Raw genomic sequence first — 22,851 nt, 5'->3', positions numbered from 1 at the left:
CAGCTGTGTGTAGTACCACATTATCAGAGGTACACCGTATGTTCTGAGTTTTTTCTGCCTTTTTCACAGGCCAATACCTCCTTCTTCAGCAACTGCCTGCCCCATTTACAGACTGTGGCCTCCTTTGCAGTTCACCGTGGTCTGTATGTACCTCTCCCACTCAAAGCTTACAGAGAAGTATAAATATTTCCATATTGTTTCCTAGTGGGGAATTCCCTCTACCCCTCAAAGCTCTCTGCTTGATGTCTTGAGATAGATGAAGTTTTCATCTACAAGTGGAAAGTTTGGCTTCTACCTAACTACTCAAGTGCCTTCAAAATACATTTAATATAGCCATGAATCAAAATAATGTAAAGCTGTCATTCACCAGATACAGCTGGATACAGGTGATCTGGGAGGCCACTGTAAGTGAGCTGCGTCACTGTGTCACTGTGAAAGCTCTCCCTTGTAATAACTGCAGGTGAATGCGTAGTCATCTCTGGCAAATCTTGAAGGTCAGTAGGAATCTGTGGCCCAGGAGAACTGGAAACTTCAGATGGAAATATAGAAATGCCAGGAAATGAGGCCATGTAATACCATGAAGGTATTATGGTAAAGAACGTCTCTTCCCTCTTTTCCTCATAGCTCTGAGAAAACAAGTGCCAAATTAAAAATTATTTTGGCAATTGAGGGGTGTACAGTATCTTCTAGTAGGAGCTGGAAAATGTGCAGAATTAAATCCTATCACAGTCCATGTAGTCTCAGCTATCACGCTTCAGACTTGGTTATGGAGCAGGCTGGCTACTGATCTCCTGTTGTCCCTCCTGGGTGACAAGCATGGCTTCTGTACCTTGCTCTGAGTTAGTGGCACAACCCTACCGTTCTAGGACTGACTTTCTGAGAGGCAGCTTTGTTACCGTCTCCCAAGCATACTAACGCAAAGGGTCCAACTGAGTTTGGTATCTGCTAAAAACATTTACTTTGGGTGCCCTTGTAGCAGCAAATTAAAGGGACAGCTTTTTTAAAACAAAACAATATTCATCACCCCTCTACCAAGAAGTCCACAGTATTTCACACAAAGAACTAAAGCAGTACAATGTCAGTGGTCATGCATGTTAGCTCTAGCTGCATCTGTTCTGCAAGGTATTGCAGCTTCCTTGACCTCCATCGCTACGAAGTCTTAGCTTTAGCAGTGGATTGTGTAGAGCCGTAGTAGCACTGAAACCATAGCAGCAAAGGCTTGGATAAGCCCACCTGTGTGCCTGCCTATTTGCTCAAGCAGCTAAGTCTAGGTGTAGTTTGTGCAAGGGCAGTGGCAGGCACAGTGACCATCACCTAAGCTGCCTTAATCTTGTCTGTATGTGCTGCCTCTCTTGTTTATGGCCGGGTGGAAGGCCTGGGTCAATCCTTTTCGGGATCCCTGCTGTGTTACAAGGCTACTTATCTCTGAGTCGCTGTCTGGAGGTAGCTTCACTCTTAGCCAGACGGATGGCATTTCTGTTTCGGATGCATGTAGACAAATGGGGTTAATCCAGGTCAGCATCCACATTCTTGACAGCACACCGATTGCTACCTGACATTTCTCCTTTTGGCCAGTCTCATGACTTTTTTGAGATTTCAGACTCCCTTTAGATTTGGATGTAGGCATGAAAGGCATAAACATTACCAGGCTGGCTGGAAAGAAACAGGGGACTCCTCCATTTAAGGGCCCCTCAACACATCTAAAGGAGATTTGTATTTTTGATGCCTTCACCTTCCTCATCTAGACAGCCTCTTTTTTGATTTACCTCTGTGCAGTCAAGCAGGAAAATACCACACAAGTAAACCAGGGCACTCTAATGATACTTACGTAAAATATACATGCGGCTTTCTCATTTTCCACATTTGTACAGATACTTGTCATTTGTTTTGTTCATTTGAATGGGTTTATGATATGACCCCCTGGGAGCTCTTCCATATGGGGAATGAAGTTTCAAAATCTGCACATTCACAAATGGCAGCAAAATCCCATCACTTAGTGCAGAACTGCTATTAAATGGTGAGCAAACAAACATTAATTACAAGTACATTGCACAATACAAACAATATTTCTTTAGGCATTCATTATTTGCCAAAACAAGCCTTTTTGGCAGACCTTTTATCTTTTCTTTTTTTAAAAAAAAATTGTATTTTTTCAGAAGATGAAATTATTTTTGCTTTCATCAAATGAATATTTCTGCTATGAGCTGTGATGTTTGCAAAGTTAATTCCAGGTAGTCTTTTTCTTCTTATTTTGGCCTTTGAAGTTTCTAGCTGGGTGAGATGTTGAAACTGCAGACTCTCCACTGCAGTCTGAGAAGCAGATCCTGGAGGTCCTCTGCTCAAACACACAGGTGATGCACCCTCTTGCTCTTGAGCTGTTCCTCTACTTTGTGGCACCCATCAACTGTAAGGAGGGGGTGACTTCTGTCAGGTTGGGGTTATGCAGTGCAGACAGTCTGTCTATTTTGAACTGGTTTATATAAAAATTAAGTTGCACTGTGGAAATAAGAAAATCTTATTTTCTGTTCTTTGAATGGAAGATATTAAATGAAACGGTGAAGGTATTAGAATAAACTTCCCATTTTGTTGTCAGTAATTTGGTCTCAATCCAATTCTCGTTCAAATTAATGGAGAGACTGTGATGATTTGAATAGCAGTTAAATCAGATTATAATGCTATTTCCCTGACCTGTTTTCCAGTCCTGGCTGAAGGCAGGTCTCGGGATGGCTTTGCTCATGACACTGCTGATCAGAGTAGAGCAGAGTCACGTAGCAGATGCCTACAGTGGCGCTGCCATGCAGGGTAGTGGTGAAAAGAAACAGGTACGCACAACTGCTTTAGATGAAACGTGGTTGGTTTTCAGTCAACTCCAGCCAGCTCTGCTGTCAAGTGCTGCTTATTTTTTATCTTCCGTAGTGATTTTAATATGCATAATTCAGTGGGGTCTGAATTCAGTCAGTGGGCTGCAGGCTGCTCTGGGTCAAGGGGCTGTTTTATTACTGTGTCTTTATTCATCATTGGGTACTGTGTGAGCCCAGCCAGAGACTGTGGTCTCCAGATGTTCCCAAAACTTAAACACATGTTCTCATTTTAAAAATTTCTTGTCATAGTTCTTATGAGCACAGTTCCACTGACAGCTGCTGATTCTCTTCACGTGTGTACAAAACCAACCACTACTCCTGCCTCCCCCGGTGATAGGGCTTCTGGAGGATTTCTTGAAAGGTGAACAGCTCCTATAGACAGAAACCAGGTTGTGTGATGCCAGCATGTACTGTAGAAGAAACTGCACAGATTGGTCTGTGGCAAAGCCTGTATCAGTTTGCTCATGCAACTCTAAAAAAAAAACCTCTAAAAAACCCAACAACCCACATAATTTTTCATTATTTGTAAGAGTAGTGTGCTAAGACTGTGCATAGCCATTAGGAAGTGGAAAAATATAGCTAAATGCAAGTCAGCCTTTTGTGAAAACAGAACAGCCAGCAGATATACATGTTTGTATAAAAAGTTACACTGAACTGTGCAATGAAGAGACAAGAGCACTTTATTGTTTATTTGGGTAAGGGATAATTGAATTGGGTAAAGTTGTTATTACAATATCAGAGGAGAAAAGGACTATAATCCCCTAAGGGATGTCATGCACCTTTCTGGTATATAACCCTCAGCGCTTCCAGAGGGATGTGTTGGAATGCTAGTGAAGAAGAGAGATAATCTAATTCAAGGTAACTTAATCAGCATGGTATATAACCAAGCTAAAGGTTTTGCAACAGTATTTAATATTCATTGACTGTATGTGTGCGGAAAACAGAAACAAAATTGCTTTTTCAAAAGAAAGGTTTGCAGAGGCCTGGCTGAAAACGTAGCCCTTAATAAATATAGTTGTTAATCTGTTTTATTCTATATTGACTTTTATATGGTGCTTGTCACTGTATTTGAAGCACCTTCTGGTAATGTGTTAAGCACAAAGATTAACATCTGTGGTAAGCTATTTCTTCTCTCATCCTTTCCCTTTGGGAAGAAGTGCATGCAGCTGAGGGTTCTGGTTAGGGTTCCTTTTTATCAGTTTGCTTATTTTTAATAAGCAGGCTACTATTTATTGCATGCCATGATATATTTCTGTCAGAGGAGTATAATACAGAAAATGTTTATTGTAGAAAGTGATGAGGTTTGTCCCCTTAATTTGTGGAGTAGTTTGAGATGCTTTCCTATATGAGCATCAGCCTTGCTGTAGGGACTCCCCATGACTACTGTTGTCTTTTATACTAAATCTTTACAGGGAGAGCACTGAAGATTGGGATGAAAACACAGTACTTTATTGAAAAGTCTGTGGGAACCTCAGTTATGCATTAGTGGATAGGTTTGATAGGTAACCTGTGCAGCTGAGAGAGGCATGGGCTTGCTGGAGCATCTGCAGTGCTCCATGGTATGCGTTTTACACTGCTGTAATGCAGCCAAGATGGACAAAGATGTATCTAAGGTGGTGCAATAAGAACTGTTCCTTGTGGACGGTGGTGTGCCAGAGGTTGGCAGTGATGAGAAATCCAGTCTTCTGCAGTACGGGCAAAGATGAACACGTACGGTGTATCAAGGGGGACTATACCCAGACACAAATTTTCCACAGTACCTCTCTGTTACCTCTGACTTGCTGAGTTTCACGATCAGTTGTCTGCTCTTAACGAGAGAACTGATCCAGTGTGGTGGGGAAGGAGAAGCAGAACTGGCTGTTCCTGACGCTTCAGACCTTCCGATCCAACCAGTGTTGTGAACATTTAGAACAGGACCTCCATGGAAGTCAGATCTCCATTACAGTCTGCACATAGGAGCTTAAGGTATCTATACAACCCCCAGGAAAGATTCAAGCCATTTTAACACCTGACATGGTACCTTTTTCCCAGGTGAAACCTCTCATGGCTCTCCATGTCATTTTGCAGTATCAGGAAGATGAGAAGAGGCGGCCCCTCTCTCCACTGGCGCCATTTGCATCCCTGTGAATGATGTGGCTTCAGGTCCATGTCTGGCTTGAATTTGGACTGTGCTGTGTCTCTGAGCCTCCGTGCCAGTTGCACAAGCTCACGGTGGGCCTCTGGCCAAATGATGTGTGGATAGGAAGGTTTTCTTTCTCTGCAGTACCTCATCAGAGGCTTGGAGGAACTCACTGCACTGCTTCCCATCCCTAAACCTCATCATTTTCATCTCCTGATGTGGGAGCTTTTTGTGTGCTTCCATCTTGCTCAGGCTGTCAGCAGACAGAACTATTATTTTATCTTCCAGAATTTTTTATTATGGTTAGTAAATGAGTTGAGGCTAGTCAAATCATTATAATGTGCCGTGATTGTTGTCTAGAAGCAGGAAAGTCTCTTAAAGTGAAGGACAGCACAAAACAGTGACATCCATGGTCTTTGAAGTAACACCAGCGTTTGAGTCCGGTGAATGCCTGGCTGCATGGATTAGTCCAGCGCTCGCTTATGAAAGTATACAAATAGGAGGAAAGCAGACAGATGTTCACTCCTTTATGCCTAAAGGCTTCATGGACACTTTATATTTAAATTGAAGTAAGTTAATCATAGATGAGTACCTGAGAGAGAAGCAAGCTAACTCATAATACTGAAAAGGGTAGAAATGGAAGTAAGATATTGACTGGTGTGTATAATCACAGTCTAGCTTTTATATTTCTATTGTAATCCTAAACAATAAGCATTAAATTCTTTCCTCAGAGGCACATAGATAACTGCATAGTCAAGGACAGCATCATTGTGCAGAAGGAAAAAAAGGAGAAAACCTTGTCAACTTCAACCCCCACTTGTTATTTTTTTGAATAATATTGATTTTAATTTGCTGGTTTAATGGTAGTTTTCCCCTTTGCAAATGGAAAGAAGCCACTTAACGAATCAACTCAACAGCAGCAATGCCAAGCCAGAAAATACAGGCAGTATAGCTGAGGAGAAAATGCAGGTTTCATTAGCAAAAGTCAGTCAAGTTCCTGTGAAAATACAGTTTTGTGTTCAAAACACTGATAACATTTTTAATAAAGAACTCCCACCTGACTGCCTTATGCCAACATCCACAAGAAGGAGAGCTGGCGGATTCCCACACAAAAATCCCTCTCAGCAAACCTTCCGTTTCTGTAGTATCGAGCAAAGCTGAAGAAGGAAAACTAAATGAAATAGAGCTGTCATCTTAAAAATTGCACAGGGGTTATATTGTCTGTGTGTCACCTTTACACTAAAGCTGGCTATCCATGACTAACAAATTGAGTACCGAAGCACATTAGGTGTACAATCCAGTGGAAAATGTCTGATGTGCTGCACGTAATTTGAACGTGTGTGAAAATACCGCAGGGTGATTCTTGGGTTACATGGCATGTAAAATGAGAGACTACAGTTTGTTTTGAGGTGCTAGATGCAGTTATGGCCTTACTGAAGTCTATTCAAATTTGCTCTGGGTTTCAGTCAGATTAAAATTTCTTCCGGGGTCCTCATTGTCCAGAGCAGCAGGATTGGAAACGTGGGCTGGAGAAATTGGTTGGGCTTTGTCCTGCATTTCATAGCATTCTTCTGCGGCTTGCCAGGCTGATATTCCAGGTAGATCCTAAGGAGAGGCTCGTGTTGTATGCGAACCCAGGACTCACTGGAGCGAGTCATCTTGCCTGGGGTTTCCTCCTGATACACACTGAAGCGTAACTTTGTTTTTGCGCAGCCCCGTCGAGGGGAAGTAAGAAAAGTGTGTGTGGATCCACAGTCACGTGTGATTTGTAATCTTCCCCCTGTGGCAAGAAAATAAACTGTGTTTGACTGTGGTCTCAGACCAGGCTGAAGATAATAGGTGCTTATCAGGAAAGGAATCAAAAATCAGCCGAGCTGGAAACACTTGTATTCAGGTCAGTTGTGCGAGCTGGATTTTTGGGTGTGTCGTCACCGTAAAGTTATGCAGAGCCTTTTCTTTTGCATAGTTTTTATTGATTTAAAAAGGAAGAGGGAGAGAGTCGGTCCTCAGCTGGCATAAATAGACACAGCTTTACTGAAGTCAGTGTGCATCTGTTCATGCTGGTGAAGGATATAATTACCCCATATTGCACTCATTTTATCAGCCATTGCTAATGTTTTCTGTGTGATCCTCTAAAGCTTTTCAAGAATGAAAGCTCTGTCTGCTGCTCCCAGCACTTTGCCTCTGTGACATATGAATTGTGCCAAATCCATTTTGAGTTTTTGTTTTTAAGCTCTGAGTACAAGGGTGAAGTGAAAATAAAGTGTGAATAATGGTCTTTCTCTCAAAGGCAATGTGATATTGCGTTGAGCTGAAAAATTTACTCTCATACAGATCGGCCCTGCCAGTACGAAGGACTGATTGATGCTGAGCACGATCCAGCTGATATCTGATGTAGGGGAGGGGGAGGGCTCCTCAGCGTTGCTGACAAAGCTGTAACAGGATCCAGGGACTGGAAGCTGAAGTTAGGCAAATTCAGCCTTTCAATAAAATGCCAGTCATGAGCATCATAAAATATTATAACAGTTTATTGGGGCTCGTGATGAATTCATCGTTAAGAAGTCCTGAGTATTTTCTTTTAAAATCAGTCTTCAGTTGCTGGGAGAAATTCTTTGGCCAGTGTGTGAGCGGGAGGATCACAGTGATCCCTTTTGGTTTTGTAATTGAAGTGCACTTGTTAACTCTCCTTCTTCACTAGGCCATAAGGAGAACACATTTACCAGAATTGCCCTTAACAATTCTCATAGTACCTGCCGATCTGCACAGAGATAACTGTTCTAATTAAATCCTGTCCTCTAGGACTGCATAGGATTGCCCACAGAGATGGGAGGAATTGTCTGCTTTCCTTCCCTTCTCCTCCTTTTCCTTTCTACTTGTTCAGGTTGGATCTTGAGGGCTTATTTTGTGAAAGTTTTTCTTTTTTACGTTCTTCTTCTTTACTACAGCGTGGGAGTGGCTCACCTGATGGGATGTAGCTCAGGAAATAGATTGCCCATGATCACAGATGCCTTTGTCGATGGTGACACACATCAGGCTCTCCCACCTCTGCCACTTAGCAGTTTCTTTGCCTCTACGGTATTCAACAATTAGTGCTCTTGAGAGCTGGAATGATGTTTCAGTGTAATGGAAGCCTTTAGGCTTCATATAGGGACATCTGGATGGAGCTTAATGATATGGGATATACAAGGAGTCATATTAGTCACAGGAGCTGATTCCCTTCTGATCTGAAACTCTTTAAAATACATGAAATTAGAGGTTGCTGAACAAAAGAGCACTCTGCATCTCACAGGATTGGGGTCGGTGTTATTTCCCTGTCTGAAAAGCAGACAGCCCCCACGTAGTGAATTCTCAGGTTTGGGAATACCTTCTTGAACAGTGTGCTCACCTGCAGGCTATTTGGAAGTACCAGGGGTGTCTGAATATTGCTGCCTAAAATCAAATGGTTTTGTTATTGTGGGTATTGAGGAAACTCAGGAACAACACGGGTTTGTGAAATCATTATATTCAAGAAGCAGCTCTCTCTTCTCCTGCATTTAGAGCCCTGGTAGTATCACATTCTGTTTTGACAGCTGTCAGGAGTAAAATGAAAGATATTTGGGGAGAGAAGGGCTGAGCTACAGGAGAATTGTTATTTGCAGCGCTCGCCAACAGTTGCAGTTTTCACTTGGTAACATGCATACTGTCTGTTATTCTTTCTCTTTTCTTCTTTGCTAAACTTTTGTGCCTTTTATTTCTGTGGCTCTTGTAATGGGGACCGGTGCCATCCAACCTGTGCTACTTTCAGTAGAAATGTCTTTTTGATACCTTGCATGTGAAATGCAGTCTGTGCCCTGCCCTAGTTTTTCTCCATTTCCTCTTCCATGACTGTCAACTTCCAAACTTCTGCTAGTGCCACTGTCCTCCTTTCATCTCCCAAATCTGAGCTGCCGTTTTGCCGTGAGGAAAAGGAATTTACGTTAGCTCTTGCCTTCATTTTTTTTTCTTCCCAGCTGACACCATTATTCTCACAGATTACTGTAGCACTTCAGTTTTTAACGTGAAACTCTGCCAAAGGTCTTTCACTTGGCTGTTTATTAAGTGCTTACTTTCGGTGTTAGTACTCAAGGAGGGAAGGTTCATCGGTGTTAGAGCACAAGGGGCTTCCATGCCTGCTCTCTGCTTTGGATTCATGCCTGCAAGCTGTAGAAATAAACATTATTTTAACTTTAACTTATTTTTAGCTTTAAATCAGGAGTACCTGAAACTTTTTCTATAGTCAACCCTTTTTATTATTCTGGAATTGCAAATAAACAGGCCCTCAGAGCGTTGGCTGGACTTGCCAGGGGGTTTGCAGAGGCTGAAGGCTCTGAGGACAGCTATACCTCCCTTGTATCACACGGTGGCAGAAAACGCCCGGCTTATGTTCTGCTGTTGTACCGCTTTGGTAAGGCATATCAGATAGTTCAGTATGCAACGCTTGGGGAGAATATGTTACTTTGGAAAATTAAGTCTGTTTAATTGTCTGTGCAGGAAGAGCTTATTTTATAGCAAAGTAATATGCATTCACCCCCAACTTGCAGAATGTGTATTAAGGGCTACATCTGACAGTCAATATATATATGTAGCAGGGTAGAAAAGATAATTATATAGCTGGAATATATATAGGCATTTAGTTTAATTAGGCTTTTGATTAAATATAGAAGTGCAATTAAGAGTGACAGATACAGTAGATCCTGGTAGACTACATGACAGGTTTTGGCTAGAAAAACTTCTGAGCTGATTTTTTTGTCAGACTTGATTTTTTCTAAAGATCGCAGTGACTGTTCTATTGAATCTTTGATCTGAACTGCTCCTTCCTCTCTCTCTCTCTCTCTCTCTTTCTCTGTATATGTGTGCTTATCTGTGTTTGCAGTACTTCTGTTGGTAACAGCTGTTATATCAATTTAAAAGAAAATTATTTGGTTTTAAGGAAAGATGGTAAAATTTAGATCTTAGCCAAACAGCTGAGATTTAAATTTGGACTTTTTAGCCATGGTAATATGTTTTAACTGTATTTTGCCAAGCTTCTCAGACTTTCTTTTCTAAATATGATACTATTTGTGTGCACGTGTCTCTGAGCACATGAGCATGAGCAATTTGTTAAAGTCTGACATATGAGAGACTTATGTAAGGTATAACATAAGAGGGAAAGGGTATTACTATGAAAATGTAAAAGTAGATATTACAAGATCTGCTTGTATAACTGACTTTGATACAAGAGTTAGTTGAACAAGTTGCTTGAAGTATCATGTGTTCTATGGCGCTGAGCTGTTGTTTAATTTAGAAGCCTTAGTTTTGCAGAATGCCTGGGCCAAGGCAGGTTTAAAGCAATCCTCTGTGCAGTACTTTTGAAAATAAGACCACTAGCTAATTACGGATATGAAGCTAATTATAGACCCCTCTCTTAAACACCTTGGCCAGGGTATTTGTTTGGTATCTTAACTAAATGAATCAATAATCACATAAAGTGATTGGATAGAGGAGAAAGAGCAAAAACCCCATCAGTTACTGTCAGCATATCTTGAATACAGTTAGTCACGGTTTAGCATAGTTTCGCATCATTTCCCAGTGGGTCTGTGGGGCCTTCCAGTATTACCCCAAAGTTGTGAGCCAAATACAGTGGCTCTCTGGCTTTGTCACAAGTGTGCTGCAGGACCTCAGGCAAATCCTTCTCTTTGCTCTTGTCTCTCTTTCTTCCTTCACCTTCCCTCTGCCTCGGTTGCTGACAGTTAGACACTCCTGAGCAGGACTGTGCCTCTAATACACATTTGCACTGCTTGTAGGTGTTAGGATTCTTTCAGCAGTTGGGGTCTGAGTTACCAAAACACGAAGAACTCACGATATGTGTTTTGCTGTGCTTAATATTCCCTGCGGGGACAAACGGGTACAGCTCCTCCTTGATACGGTACAGGATGATGGCCAGCCTTGGAGATGATTTTCTGCACATCAGTAAATCCCCGCATTTTCATTAAATTGCTTAGGCTGAAGATTGAAGTCAGCATCATTGGAAGGGCTCCTGTAGACTACAGTGTGGTGACACAGGCAGCTGCGTCCCATGTCTGTCTGTTACAACTTGTCATTTTGTTTCACAGTATGGAAGGTGTGAGAAGTGACAGGACTAAATAAGCACAGAGGGAAACGACTGTTTTATCTGGCCGTGTTAACGAATAAGCTGGAAGTGAAGTTAACTTCAGGAGAGGCAGTTTAAATTATTTATTTTCAGTCCTGGAACTGTACTTAACATGTTTTTAAGGCAGAGCCGTGTTGACAGGGTGACGTTAATTACCCTACTGGAAACCCATCGCATTAGCTGAAAACAATAGTGCACATCTATCATTCATGGCTCTGGGTAAAGCCACAGCCTTTGGAAATCTTGGCAAACAGTTTCCCCCCTCCATCCGTGGAAGTTCCTTCTGCATCCACCCATGGCTATAAACTGGTTCTTTACTTACAGCAACGAAATGTGAAGTTCGCTGGCTGTGGGTTTCTTTTCTTCCCCTCTCCTGTTTTTTGTTTGCTGAGCTGAGTGAGTGCATGATTGATCTCCTCTCCATTAGACATGGCACATCTTAAAAATGTGAGGATCTTCATTCACTGATCCACCAGTATATATGCCTATGCTTACTGTTCCTGTAAATGCGTTCCCACAATTCCCTTAACAGTTCAGTTCCCACTCCTTAATTCATAGCAAGAGTGTTGTGTCCTTCTGAATGGGAAATTATTGTGTCTGGGGTTTCTGTTCTTTGCTATGGCTTTGGCTTAAACATCCCTGCTGAGAAATGGATGTGACTTGAGTAGCTTTTGTATGGATGTGTGCTTATAAAAGAGGGGAATTGACTTTTTCCTCTTTTCTTGTTCAGCAATGAGTTAAGGACTCCAAAATGACCCAGCTGAGGAGCGCTGGGAATATATCTACAAGTAAATGTATGGCTGGTTACTTTGGGTTGCTATATTATGTTTGCCTAGATGCTTCTCTTCCATGGTTAATACAATTAAGAGATTGTACCGGAGGAGTGCATGTATGCAGTGTTTGTTCACGGTGGTGTAAGGCTGTGCCTAATAACGTCTAACTCTCTGTTTGTAGGTTAGGCCAAAGACCCTGATTCCAGACAGCCTCCCTATCTCCCCGTGCAGAGATCAGCCTTCCAAGCAGCCTCCTACCTTCCAGAAGGCAACTGTAGTCAGCATCAAAAACCCCAGCCCTGCCCTCCCAACCGCCAACAACACCGTCAGCCATGTACAGACGCCCAACAGCCAGTCACAAAGTGTCACCGAACCTACAGCTATTTCATCACCTCTGAGCAGTGCAGGTGTGGCGTACGCCATCATTTCCACCTCCCCCAACAATGCAACTCCTATCAGCACCAGCGCGACTGTCTCTGTGGTCAACGATAGCATCAAAGTGCAACCACTCCTCATTAGTGCCGACAGCAAGGTAGGTTCTGGTTTTCATGCCATTTCTGGTTCTTTTGGTTATCAAACACAGGGATTACATTGCAGGTGCAAGCAGAATATTCCCCTGGGAGTGCACAGCCCTGTGCAGAGTGGTGTCAGTCATTCTTTTTGGTGAAAGTAATGGCAAAATTCTTAAGGGGACACATGGATGCTATTAGACATCTATCTGTGTACAAGCATACGTTTAGTAGAAACAAAATGCATCATTATGTAGCTTGACATTAATGGGACCATATGATCTTCCATTATGTTAAACCAATCCTCACAAATAATATCCCTGACTTCTGTGCAGGCTCAAATTTCCTACGGATTTCCTCTTCAATTACATTGGTACTAGTCATATTGACTGACCCTGGGGGAGTGTATCAAATAACCAGGCACTCTCTTCTACACTGCCAGGGGAAGACCTGGAAATGAAATGAGAGAGCTCAGGGTTTCAGAACAGATCAGCAGATGAATCGGTAGGAAAAAATCAAGTTATGAATTGCTTGTTTCCTCTTTGTACTGCTTTTCAGCTTTTAAATCAAGAACTTCATCACTCTTACACCAGAAACAGATCCAATAAAGGCTACCAACGTACCCAGCAGACATTCGCTGTAATTTGCTACTGGGATCCTGCTGCTTTGGGTCTTGTTGGCAGCACAGGTTCTCATAGAGTTCTAAAAATAATACAGGATGTAGGATGGCTTTTGAGGTAAATAAAAGCAGGCATCTCTTCCCACTTCTCTGGCATAATTCGGCTTTCTCTTACTTAAACTGGCTGCCAGTTAAGAAAACTGTTGCTTTTATGCTCTTCTAGAGTGACTGAGTTGAGATAAAGTATCTAACAATTAAATAACATTGAAAGTTAGCAATGAAATAGATGGAAAAGGCCTGGAGTTCAAATCAAATAACCTTCATCAAGTTGAGTCCTCCATAGTCCTTCATGAATCTTTGATTATGGGTGTAGTCACATGTGTAGTTCTGTGGTCCTTCATTCCTTTTAATTTGATAGCTTCTGAGATAATGTTATCTGCACTGTGTAAATCTTCATATAGTAATTAAAATATGAGCAGCTGGATATACTAACATATATGCATGTATAAGAGATCTGTGTATTAATTCCTATAGATTCTAAACCAGAATTAGTGTTATTTTAAAACAGATGTAGTTTGTTTATGCAAAACTAGACATCCACTGCTCATAACACATAAATGCTGAGGACAGAACTCTGATCGCAGTTACATGAGTAGTACTAAGGAGTATGTTCCTTCGCATCCATGTGTACTTACTCTGAAATAACACTGGGATGACTGAGATCACACTGTTGATTTGAATGTGTAGTAATCCCATCTACTCTACCTGTATGAAAAATAAAATCAAAGGAAACACCTTAAAATCACTGACAACCTGAGTGTTAAAGCTAGGGTGCTGAATCAGCTTCAGGAGTCCTCAAAATAGAAAGTGTCCTAATTTTCAGAGGCACTGATCAAGTGTCTCCCTTAGGCTGCAGTAGGTTTATAATGCACCAATAAAAATTATTTTTTAGAAACTTAAGCGTGGATTTAAAAGCCTGTCCTCAGTACCCCAGACTTTATATTTTTTACTTTTACGTTTGTTTTCTGTAGGGGTATCGAGTAACCCTTCGAAGAAGAATCAAATGTTTCAGGCAGAAAAGTCCAGTTCCAAATACTGAATTCTCTTTCTGTTATTTGTACATTGTCTTTTAGGTTATCATTATTCAGCCTCAAGTCCAAACCCAGACAGAAAGTAAAGTGGAGACAAAGAAACCTCCTGAAGAGTCAGCTCAGGGACCCCCTGCTACCAAAAAGAAAAAGGAGGAAAATCCAGAGGTGATCCATTTTATTTTTCTTTTCTTTTCTTTTTTTTTTTAAATAAGTGAGCTACAGTATGGTTAAGTTATGGGGGCCAATACTGAACATTTTTCTGTGCATACTGCATTTGTGCTTTTAGTTCTGCCAGCTGTTCATCTCTCTACCCAATCACTGTAATCAGGCTGATGTCCCTGCCAGTGAGGTGCCCTGGGAAATATGGTTTGCATCACTCAAACCTTCCAGTGTCACAAAATGTAATTGTAGGTCTCATAAAAATCTAGGCCCCTTGCATGGGTATAGCTGTATTTCTTGTGAAAGGTGTGTACAAGCATAAGATGTTTTCTTTTATGTTATCAAGTATGTAACATTTGGTTTACAGGCTGGGTATGAGGTTGAATTAACATTTCTTTTGTAAGATGAGCTTTTACATCGTCTTTGTAATGAGTCTTGTAAATTTTAGATTGTATTTAACAGTACACTTTCTTGCATTTGCTGTGTACTTGTCTTCCCACTTGTATACAGATTCTTTCTAGTCTGAAATACATCAAAATCCTTCAGACTGAGTAAGAGAGTTGAAAACAGGTTATAAGATGAAATCTCTTTCATGAACTGTATTTGTGGTATAAACCAAAAATATAAGTCTGAAGTCCTTGTAGAAATGGGGTCTCTCTTTAACAGGCATTTTGGGTTTTGAATAGATGTATTCACATTAGATTGTGTGTACTTTTGAGGCTATTTGAGAAGTTATACAAACTGAATCCACTTCTATTATGGAAATGCTCAGCTCATGTGAAATCTTAACCTTACTAGTCTAATAAATGTCTAGCATGAAAACATCCTTGGAGCTGTAGGTTTAAGAGGATTATTACAATATAAATTTATAATGTTACTTGAGGCATGTGGGTGGTCATTTATTTTACCATTTTAAGAGGTTCGTATAGTTAAAACAGTGTTAAGGATAAATAGTGGCTTTTAGCCTAGAATATCACAGCTTTATGCAGAAGCTGTGCAGAACTATGCTTAGGAAACCTCCCAAGTTTAAAATCTGATCCTGATATGAATCTTCATTGCAACTGAATGATGGGACTGTAGGGTCCTGTTTTGTTTAAGGAGGTATTTCCCAAAGGTTATTTGTTGTATAGCACCTTATGGGCAGAAAGGCCAGTAGATCCTGCTTAAAAACAGAACGCTAGAAAAAAGCATCCATTTTTCTTTGCTTGTAACTTATCCCCACAGGAAGAATATTGAGCAAAAATCTTCTAGAGAGATGCGGGAAGAGACCATGGGACTGGGCACACTTTTTGGTATAGCATTCATAAATTTAAGGAGCTTTTCATTAAATTGCTAACTAGAATATCCTGACTACATTTTTGTAAACAAGAACATTGTAACTACTGTGTAAACGTGAGGTCTCAGCAAGCATAATTTTCTGGGTAGGAAGCTGAAGTTATGCCCCTAAGTGTGATGGTTCTTTTCTTTTAATAGATTTGCTTCATGGCCGTAAATAGGTAGGTCTAGAGTTAATTTCTTTTGTTCTTTGGAAGTAAACTTTAGTTGATTAACATGTATTTATGCAATTAGTGTAATTAGAACTAACAGCGTAATTAGTGTAAATACATGTAATGACATAAATAGAACATGTAATTACAAAATGAAATGGTTTTGTAAAAATCTTTGTTTTGCATCATGAAAAGACATACTGCACATTTCTAAAAGCACTCATTGCTTTTAAACAGTTGATCAAATTTAAGGCAGAGAGTAGCAAAGATACCATGATACGTTAAAAAAGAAAATAAGCGCTCTAGGCACTTCACACCTTTGTCTTCAAAGCACAAAACCGAGGCAGGAGCTCCTATATGGCTCTACATAAATGTTAGCCATGACAGACTGGGCTTTAACAAATTAAATTGAAAATTTAAAACAAATAAACCAGAATTCACCAGACTTACCAGTAGCCAGGAATCCCATATGTAGTTACTGAGCGTACCTGAACGAACTGAAAAGACTGAGGGTAATAACTGTCTTTTGTTCCTGTCTTGGTCATTCTGCTGAGAAGCCGTGAACCTGGACACAGCCCCCGCAATACGTACGCCTGTTGCAGAAGCCAAAGATTTCTCCTTTCCCAAGGACATCATCATTAGGCTAAAGCAAACCTCCTTGCGTCTGCAGTGTTGCAGCCGGGAAGCCTGGATGGCCAGCTGTGGAGTGGCTTCCCCAGAGGCAGAATGGAGGGTCTTGACCACCCAGGGTGTCCCAGGTCCAGTGGTCAGAGCCCTCTCCTAGGGTATGAGCTGTAAGGCTTCAGCCCCCCAGGGCTGAGGAGGGTCTGGAGGAGCAGGCTGCTGGCTCCCTGCCCTCAGCGGGGCTCTGCTGGGGATGGGGTCCCACAACTGCCCGCCTGGTGGTCCACCTTCTCCTGGCAGAATGGCTGCTGCAAAGAAATGAAGGTATTATACGAGGGAGCTGCTCCTCCAGGGAGCAAATGCCTAGGGTATGTGTGGGTTTTTTTCTTAAAAGGACCCGAGTTCAGCACAGAAAGAAACAGAATTCTTTCAGAAAATTTTCAGGTTTTAAAATTTTTATGTTAGCTAAATGCTTATATTTCTAGCAACATTTTCCGGGACACTAGCAGTTTTTTATTTAAAAGAAAAATTACTGCCATATGTGCTGGCTATTTAGTTAACAGTGTTTTCAATCCCACCTAAGAAGGACAAGAGAGACACATTGCAATTGTGAACTAAATGCTAGTGTTAGGCTTGAACTGAAAATCTGGAGGAGCTGAAGCCTTGGTTTTGTGGATTCCTGGCACAGAAGAGAAACAATACACTCTGTGGTGCTTGAAAGGAGAGCATTGCCACGGAAGTCGTATTTTGAGTTGAATCCAATGAGCTACATAAGTGTGAAATAGCAGAAACCCATAAAAACAAATATGCTGTTAATATAATGCGCTTGTTACAAAGAATACGGCTTCTACTGGGATTTTTTTAAAAGGAACCATCTTTCAAATATCTATAAAAACTAACCCTTCCTGTGTTTAACAGTGAGATAATTATCAAGTCCATTTATGACGGCTCTTCATATGTTAAGCAAGTATGCTGTCATTACATTTAATTAGATATGTATTCAAATAATTTTAGCATGAAGAAAGAAAATTGTTTAGCAAGCATTCCAGTACTCAAAAAATTTTATTTTAGATGTCTGCAAATGTATGCTCCCCCCACAGTTTAATCTTCGGATAATACAGGCATTCTGTGCTCCATTGGGAAAATACAATTGCACGTTAACTGTTCCAGCTTTCTGATTCTATACCTAAATGTTGTTATTACTTCTGCTCAGAGCGCTGAGATGTATCCTGCCGCAAAGTTATTTTTTGGTGGGGGTGAGATGAAGCTTGTAATTCTATTCGGTTGACTAATTTTCTTCTCAGATCTGCACAGTGGATCTCGGATCAAATATTCATCTTTTCCCTTCAGGTGTGGAGCCCCCACTGTGTCTAGCTGGTGTTTTAGACATGTAAGGAGTGAACATTATTGAAATCAAGGTCTGACATGCAAATGAATACACGTGCTTGTCATTACCTCAGTTATGGAAGGCAGAAATATAGCATAAATAGATCTCAGTTGTCAGTGATGAGATTCTACATCACCATTTTTTAATCTATGGGGAGAGTTACACACTAGGAGACTGTGGAAAGAAGACATTCATCTTATGAGGTTGTTAGTTCACCTGATTGACAAAGATATTTTCACGTATACAAGAGGGGTGTAGATGTCCACTCCTGACCCTCAGATTTTGAAGAACCCACCCCATAGCTAGATCTTTTCATCTACGAAATGAGGATGTGCTTGCTTTCACAATTTCTCTGGGTGAAAGTCAGAATTGCAAAGGAAATGGTAGTTCTGGTGACTTACTAGTTGATTTTATCCTGAACTGAAATGAAAAGTTGAAACATCAGGCTTTTCACAAAACAAGAAGGTTAAACTAATTTTAACTTGGAAGTGTTTAAATGTGTTCTCCTGGCACTTCTTTGGTGGAAACAGAATGTGTTGACCTTCTACCACTTCAACATTGTATTTCAGTTTGACCTAAATCTGCACATTTTGTTTTGAGTATGATAATTGTTTCCTATGGTCTTTAGATGCTTTGTCGGGGTTGGATTTGGGGCTTTGCTTGTTTGCATTTCCTAATAGCTTGGGTTTCATAATTAGATTTTCTCTCCTGTGGAATTGCACCTCATGAAAATGCTGCTTGGTTAACATGATCCAGCAAGATTGTTGAGCACAGCAGAAAGAGGAAGAGATCCCTAAGATCCCACAGTGCCACAGATGTGACTGAAAACCAAGGAGTTATGTTCAGTTTGGGCTTGGAACAGCACAGCAGAACTCCAGTTTTCCATCAAAAAGATGGAATAAAATCTTCAGCAGAATTCTTTCTGCAAGGAGAAATTTCCCAATGAAAAATCACTGACAGAAAGTTCAGAATCTGCTTTAGTACTTGCCCTGTTACTGCATTGGCATGTTTTAAAGATCTGTTAGTATGAAGGTGTGTTTTGTGCATATATACTGTACAAGAGTTCTGAAAAATATTTTAGATTAGATTCCTCACTGCAAAAAGGTCACCAGTGTCAGTGGGAGACGTTTGTTCACTCCCCATTGATGGAAAGTATTCGATCGGTGTACCTCTTCATAATTCATACACATGCTATTCTTTTTATAACTTGGGAAGAGAAATCTCTGAAAGTTTTTTTGGGGAGAGGGGCTTTCAATATGCTTCAGATGTCTTGTGTAGTGTTTTAATGTTCAGTGGAAGTGTATCATATCTTGTTTTACTTCACACAGCTTGCTTACATCCAATAAAAGCAGTGCCATATCCAGATAGTAATAATAATACACAATTACTTCTCTAAAAAGTGGAGTAGCAAAGCAGCTAGCAATATGAAATTGAATTGATTAACTGAATTTTGATCATGCTTTGTATAAAATCAGTAGTCATACAGATTGGCTTCGTAAGTCTCTGAACTGCAACAGTTCATCTAGTTACACAAGTACGACGTGACTGACCAGGCATATCTGAAGCAAATCTTCAATTAAAGCTCTTCAAATTACTGTGCATTCAAATAAGATAGATTTCTAAAAGACCTTTACTGTGTTTATTACATCAATGCCGGATTGATTTATTTACTTACTTCTGCCATGATTGTTGTAGTAGAAAATCTAACCCTTGTTTATTTTTCCCTTAGAAAATTGCCTTCATGGTAGCATTAGGACTGGTTACAACAGAACATTTGGAAGGTAAGATGGCAGATATTGTTTTACAGTTCAGTTTTTGAGTGGAATCTTTTCTCTGATCTGGTTGAAGTATCAGCAAGGTTCAAAGATGTTTACCCAGATCTCTTTCTCTCTCCTCTTTCTGTATGTGAGATGGACTTACATTTTTTGAGTTAATTGTCTGTCGTCTCTAGAGTTCCACAGAATAATGTGTAAAATAGTGGTGAAAAGTTGGCATTTGTTTTGTAAGACTTTAAACAAGCTGGAAAACTACCTCTCTCAAAGACTTCCTTCTCTCCATTTCCCTCCATTTAACCAAAAAATAAATAAACTTTCAGTCTCATCCTGCTTTCGTGCGAGAGCTGCTAGCATGCCTTCCTAAGCTTCCAAATATGAGTTCAAACAGATATTGCACATAAACCAAATACAGCGTCGCACAGTGTGCAGTTTACATTTCCAGCCTTCCAGAAATACCTTGCAGGAGTTAGCAGATTTGTACCTTTCTTTGCTGCAGCTTTGTCTTTCTGAAAATGTAGATGAGAGGAGGAAAAAGAGTTTACTCAGCACATTTTCCAGTGGTTTGAGATCAGTTGGGGGTTTCTGGGCAGAATGGGTTAGTTCCCATGGACAGAGAAGATAAAGCTGGTTTTAAGTAAAAGTCTACAGCTTGGTGTGTTTTAGTTCCATACTCAGCTCATCCAAGTTGGGGTGGTTCCACTGGTATAAGGAGAAAAAGTTGGTATCTTGGTCAGCTGGCAATGATTCTCAACCACAAAAAACATTATCAGTTGACATTTACCACCCATCCCATGGGCTGTTGTTAGCAAAATACCTAGGAATTTCCAGTGCACTGCGTTTAAGTTTTATGTGCTTTAGAGTTCGGCACATGCTTAGATACCTTGCTGACTCAAGAGGGATCTACCGTTTTACACCTTGATTTCTTTTTACTGAGATTCTGTTCCTTGGTTTTAAAAGAAGTTATGAATTAGGGAGAGAACTAACTGTACCTAACTGTAAGGTCTGCTCAATACATGCAGCAGGTTTTCTCTGGGTCTTGTTGCCTTTTTTCAGTGTTTTTCCTCCTTAAATCTGCATTTTAGAAAACCATGTAATGTCCCAGTGACTGAGAATTTGAAAGCCGTTTAAAGAAACTTTAAGCCATCGGCCTTTTTAATCCCTTAATGGTAATGGATTGAAATGGAAATTAAAAAGCTTCAGCAATTTTGGGAGGAGATTTACAATCCAAAAAGTGCAAATGATGACTGGTTCTTGTTTTCTTTGTCTCAAGAAAATAGGACAACACTTGAAATTATGCTGAAGTGAAAATTATGCTTACAACAGAGAGAACTTAATTTTAAATAATTCTTTACCCTTTGATTTTATTGGAACTAATAAATTGTTTGTGAGGAATTAATGCTTATGTTCAAAATGCCAAGTACTGCTTTGCTCTGTTTGTTCTACAGTAAGTGCAGAGACGCACATTTTGAACCTAACTGCTACGATGCTAATCCTGCAGAATCAATTCTTTCAGACAAATTCACTTCTTATATTCCTACTAGCATTAACTAAATGGCTCCCACCAAGAGCTATTTACCATGGAAAGGGTATTTCTTCATGAGTATTGGTGATTACAACTGTCAAAAATACCCTTATAGCTTTCACATGCTAAAGGTTATTATTTTAGTGCTATGTCATATTTACGGTTATCAGCCATTGCTATTTATCAGGAAGCAGTGGTCATTACACAGTTCAGTTTATTTTAGTACTTCTAATGCATTTCTCAGTTTCACGTTTTTTGGAATTAAACTATATCAAGATTGGGTCATTAAAAGCTTATTCACTCAGTATCATTAATTCACAGTGTTACTGCTTTTCTTCATTTTATTCATTAATTTTGTGGTGAAGGGCTATGATCCACTTCTATATGGATTTCTCTATCAGCCTAGAAGTCTTTCCACCTGATGTCCAGAGGAGCATCTTTCCCCTTTAGTGGGAAAAGAGCTCTGTTCTGCAGAGTCCCAGTATTAGGCATCTTTTGAGGCTTTTACCAGTAAATGAACACAGCTGCTTCCACTGACTGACTTTCTGCAAGGTATGGCTTTCCCAGAAAATAAATTGTCATTACGGGCCTCGTAGAATGACCATACAGAGCATTTATTGATGAAGGCAGGAACTCATTGAAGCTTTGCCTCCAACACAAAGCTATCTTCAAATTTATTCATCTCTGTCAAACATACAGTTTAGAGGGTTTTTTTTTTTTCTGTTTATATCTCTTAAATTAACAAAATAAGAAGTAAGATAGCCCAATTCTGTGATGCAGTGCATGGCTGTAACATATTAAATCTCTTTCTCTAGGCTATTAGAACACCTACCATTGTGTTAAAAACAAACAAACAAACAAAAAAAACCTAGACAGAAAGCAAAACTAAAATAATTCTTTAGTTCAGGTCATTCTCAAAATGAAAATGCACATCTTGTTTTACTGTATCAAATAAAAGCACTGAAATATTTCTACCTAGCTTACTGGAATGTTTCAATCAGTTAAAACAAATTTATTTTTGCTTTATTAAGCCTTATTTTGAAGTGGTCGCAATAAATTTTGTGCAAAATAATTGCAGGAGTAACAACTGACAAAAAGATAGTATACCACTGTATCCTTTGTTCTACCTTGATGTGATTATTGACAGATACACTCTTAGATGTACATACTCCTTATATCACAAGCATGGATATTTTTTGTTCTCAGGTTCCATAAATAAAGTGCTGACATTGTACTCTCCCTCCCTGCTGGCTGCATAGGGTGGAGTACATCTAGAGCTGTTTCAGTTCATTACTTTCTCTCTCTCTCTTTATTTCCATCTATTCCCACAACTATTACCTTCCCCCCCCCCTCAGCCAGCTTCTATCTCTGTACCATAGCAATGCCTCTTCCAAAGCTGCATTCCAGGTGTCTACCACGTGTGATTCAGACTCCATCAAATATTTCTGTTGCCTTGGTGAGAGCATGTTCCAAAGAAAATCTCCCTTAAACCTGGCACCCAAAAGGGCAGAGAGATACAGATCCATCAGAGTCCTCTTGTGAAGACACTCGCCCCAGTTATGGACGCAGAAAGCTCTCCTGTGTTGAATTCTTTGTTTCTCTTTCTGAACCAGTGAAAAGTCACCATCTTGTATACATCCCTGCGACCGCTTCTGAAAGACAAACCCCGGGCTGCCCTCGCTCCAGTTTTTTCCCTATGCTGCCACAAGGGTGCTGAGATGCTGCAAGCCCCAGATCCACCTCGCGTGGGTTACTGAGCCTGGCTGCAAGAACTAGG

At 40.4% G+C, this 22,851-nt stretch overlaps 1 protein-coding gene across 1 annotated transcript in view; it reads left to right on the top strand.

Annotated features, from left to right (window-relative positions):
* The window catches only part of PHF21B (PHD finger protein 21B), a 67,150-nt gene that overhangs the window by 27,634 nt on the left and 16,665 nt on the right, over positions 1-22,851 (top strand). The window contains exons 3-5 of the mRNA XM_037390590.1: positions 12,083-12,433; positions 14,163-14,285; positions 19,507-19,558. Of these exons, the coding sequence (XP_037246487.1) occupies positions 12,083-12,433; positions 14,163-14,285; positions 19,507-19,558 (526 nt within the window). The remainder of the gene's footprint in view (positions 1-12,082; positions 12,434-14,162; positions 14,286-19,506; positions 19,559-22,851) is intronic.

The sequence above is a fragment of the Falco rusticolus genome, chromosome 5 (genome assembly GCF_015220075.1).
Source record: "Falco rusticolus isolate bFalRus1 chromosome 5, bFalRus1.pri, whole genome shotgun sequence".
Taxonomy (NCBI): Eukaryota; Metazoa; Chordata; class Aves; order Falconiformes; family Falconidae; genus Falco; species Falco rusticolus.
Note: the sequence above shows the minus strand (reverse complement) of the source record. Positions and strands in the feature narration are given on the sequence as shown.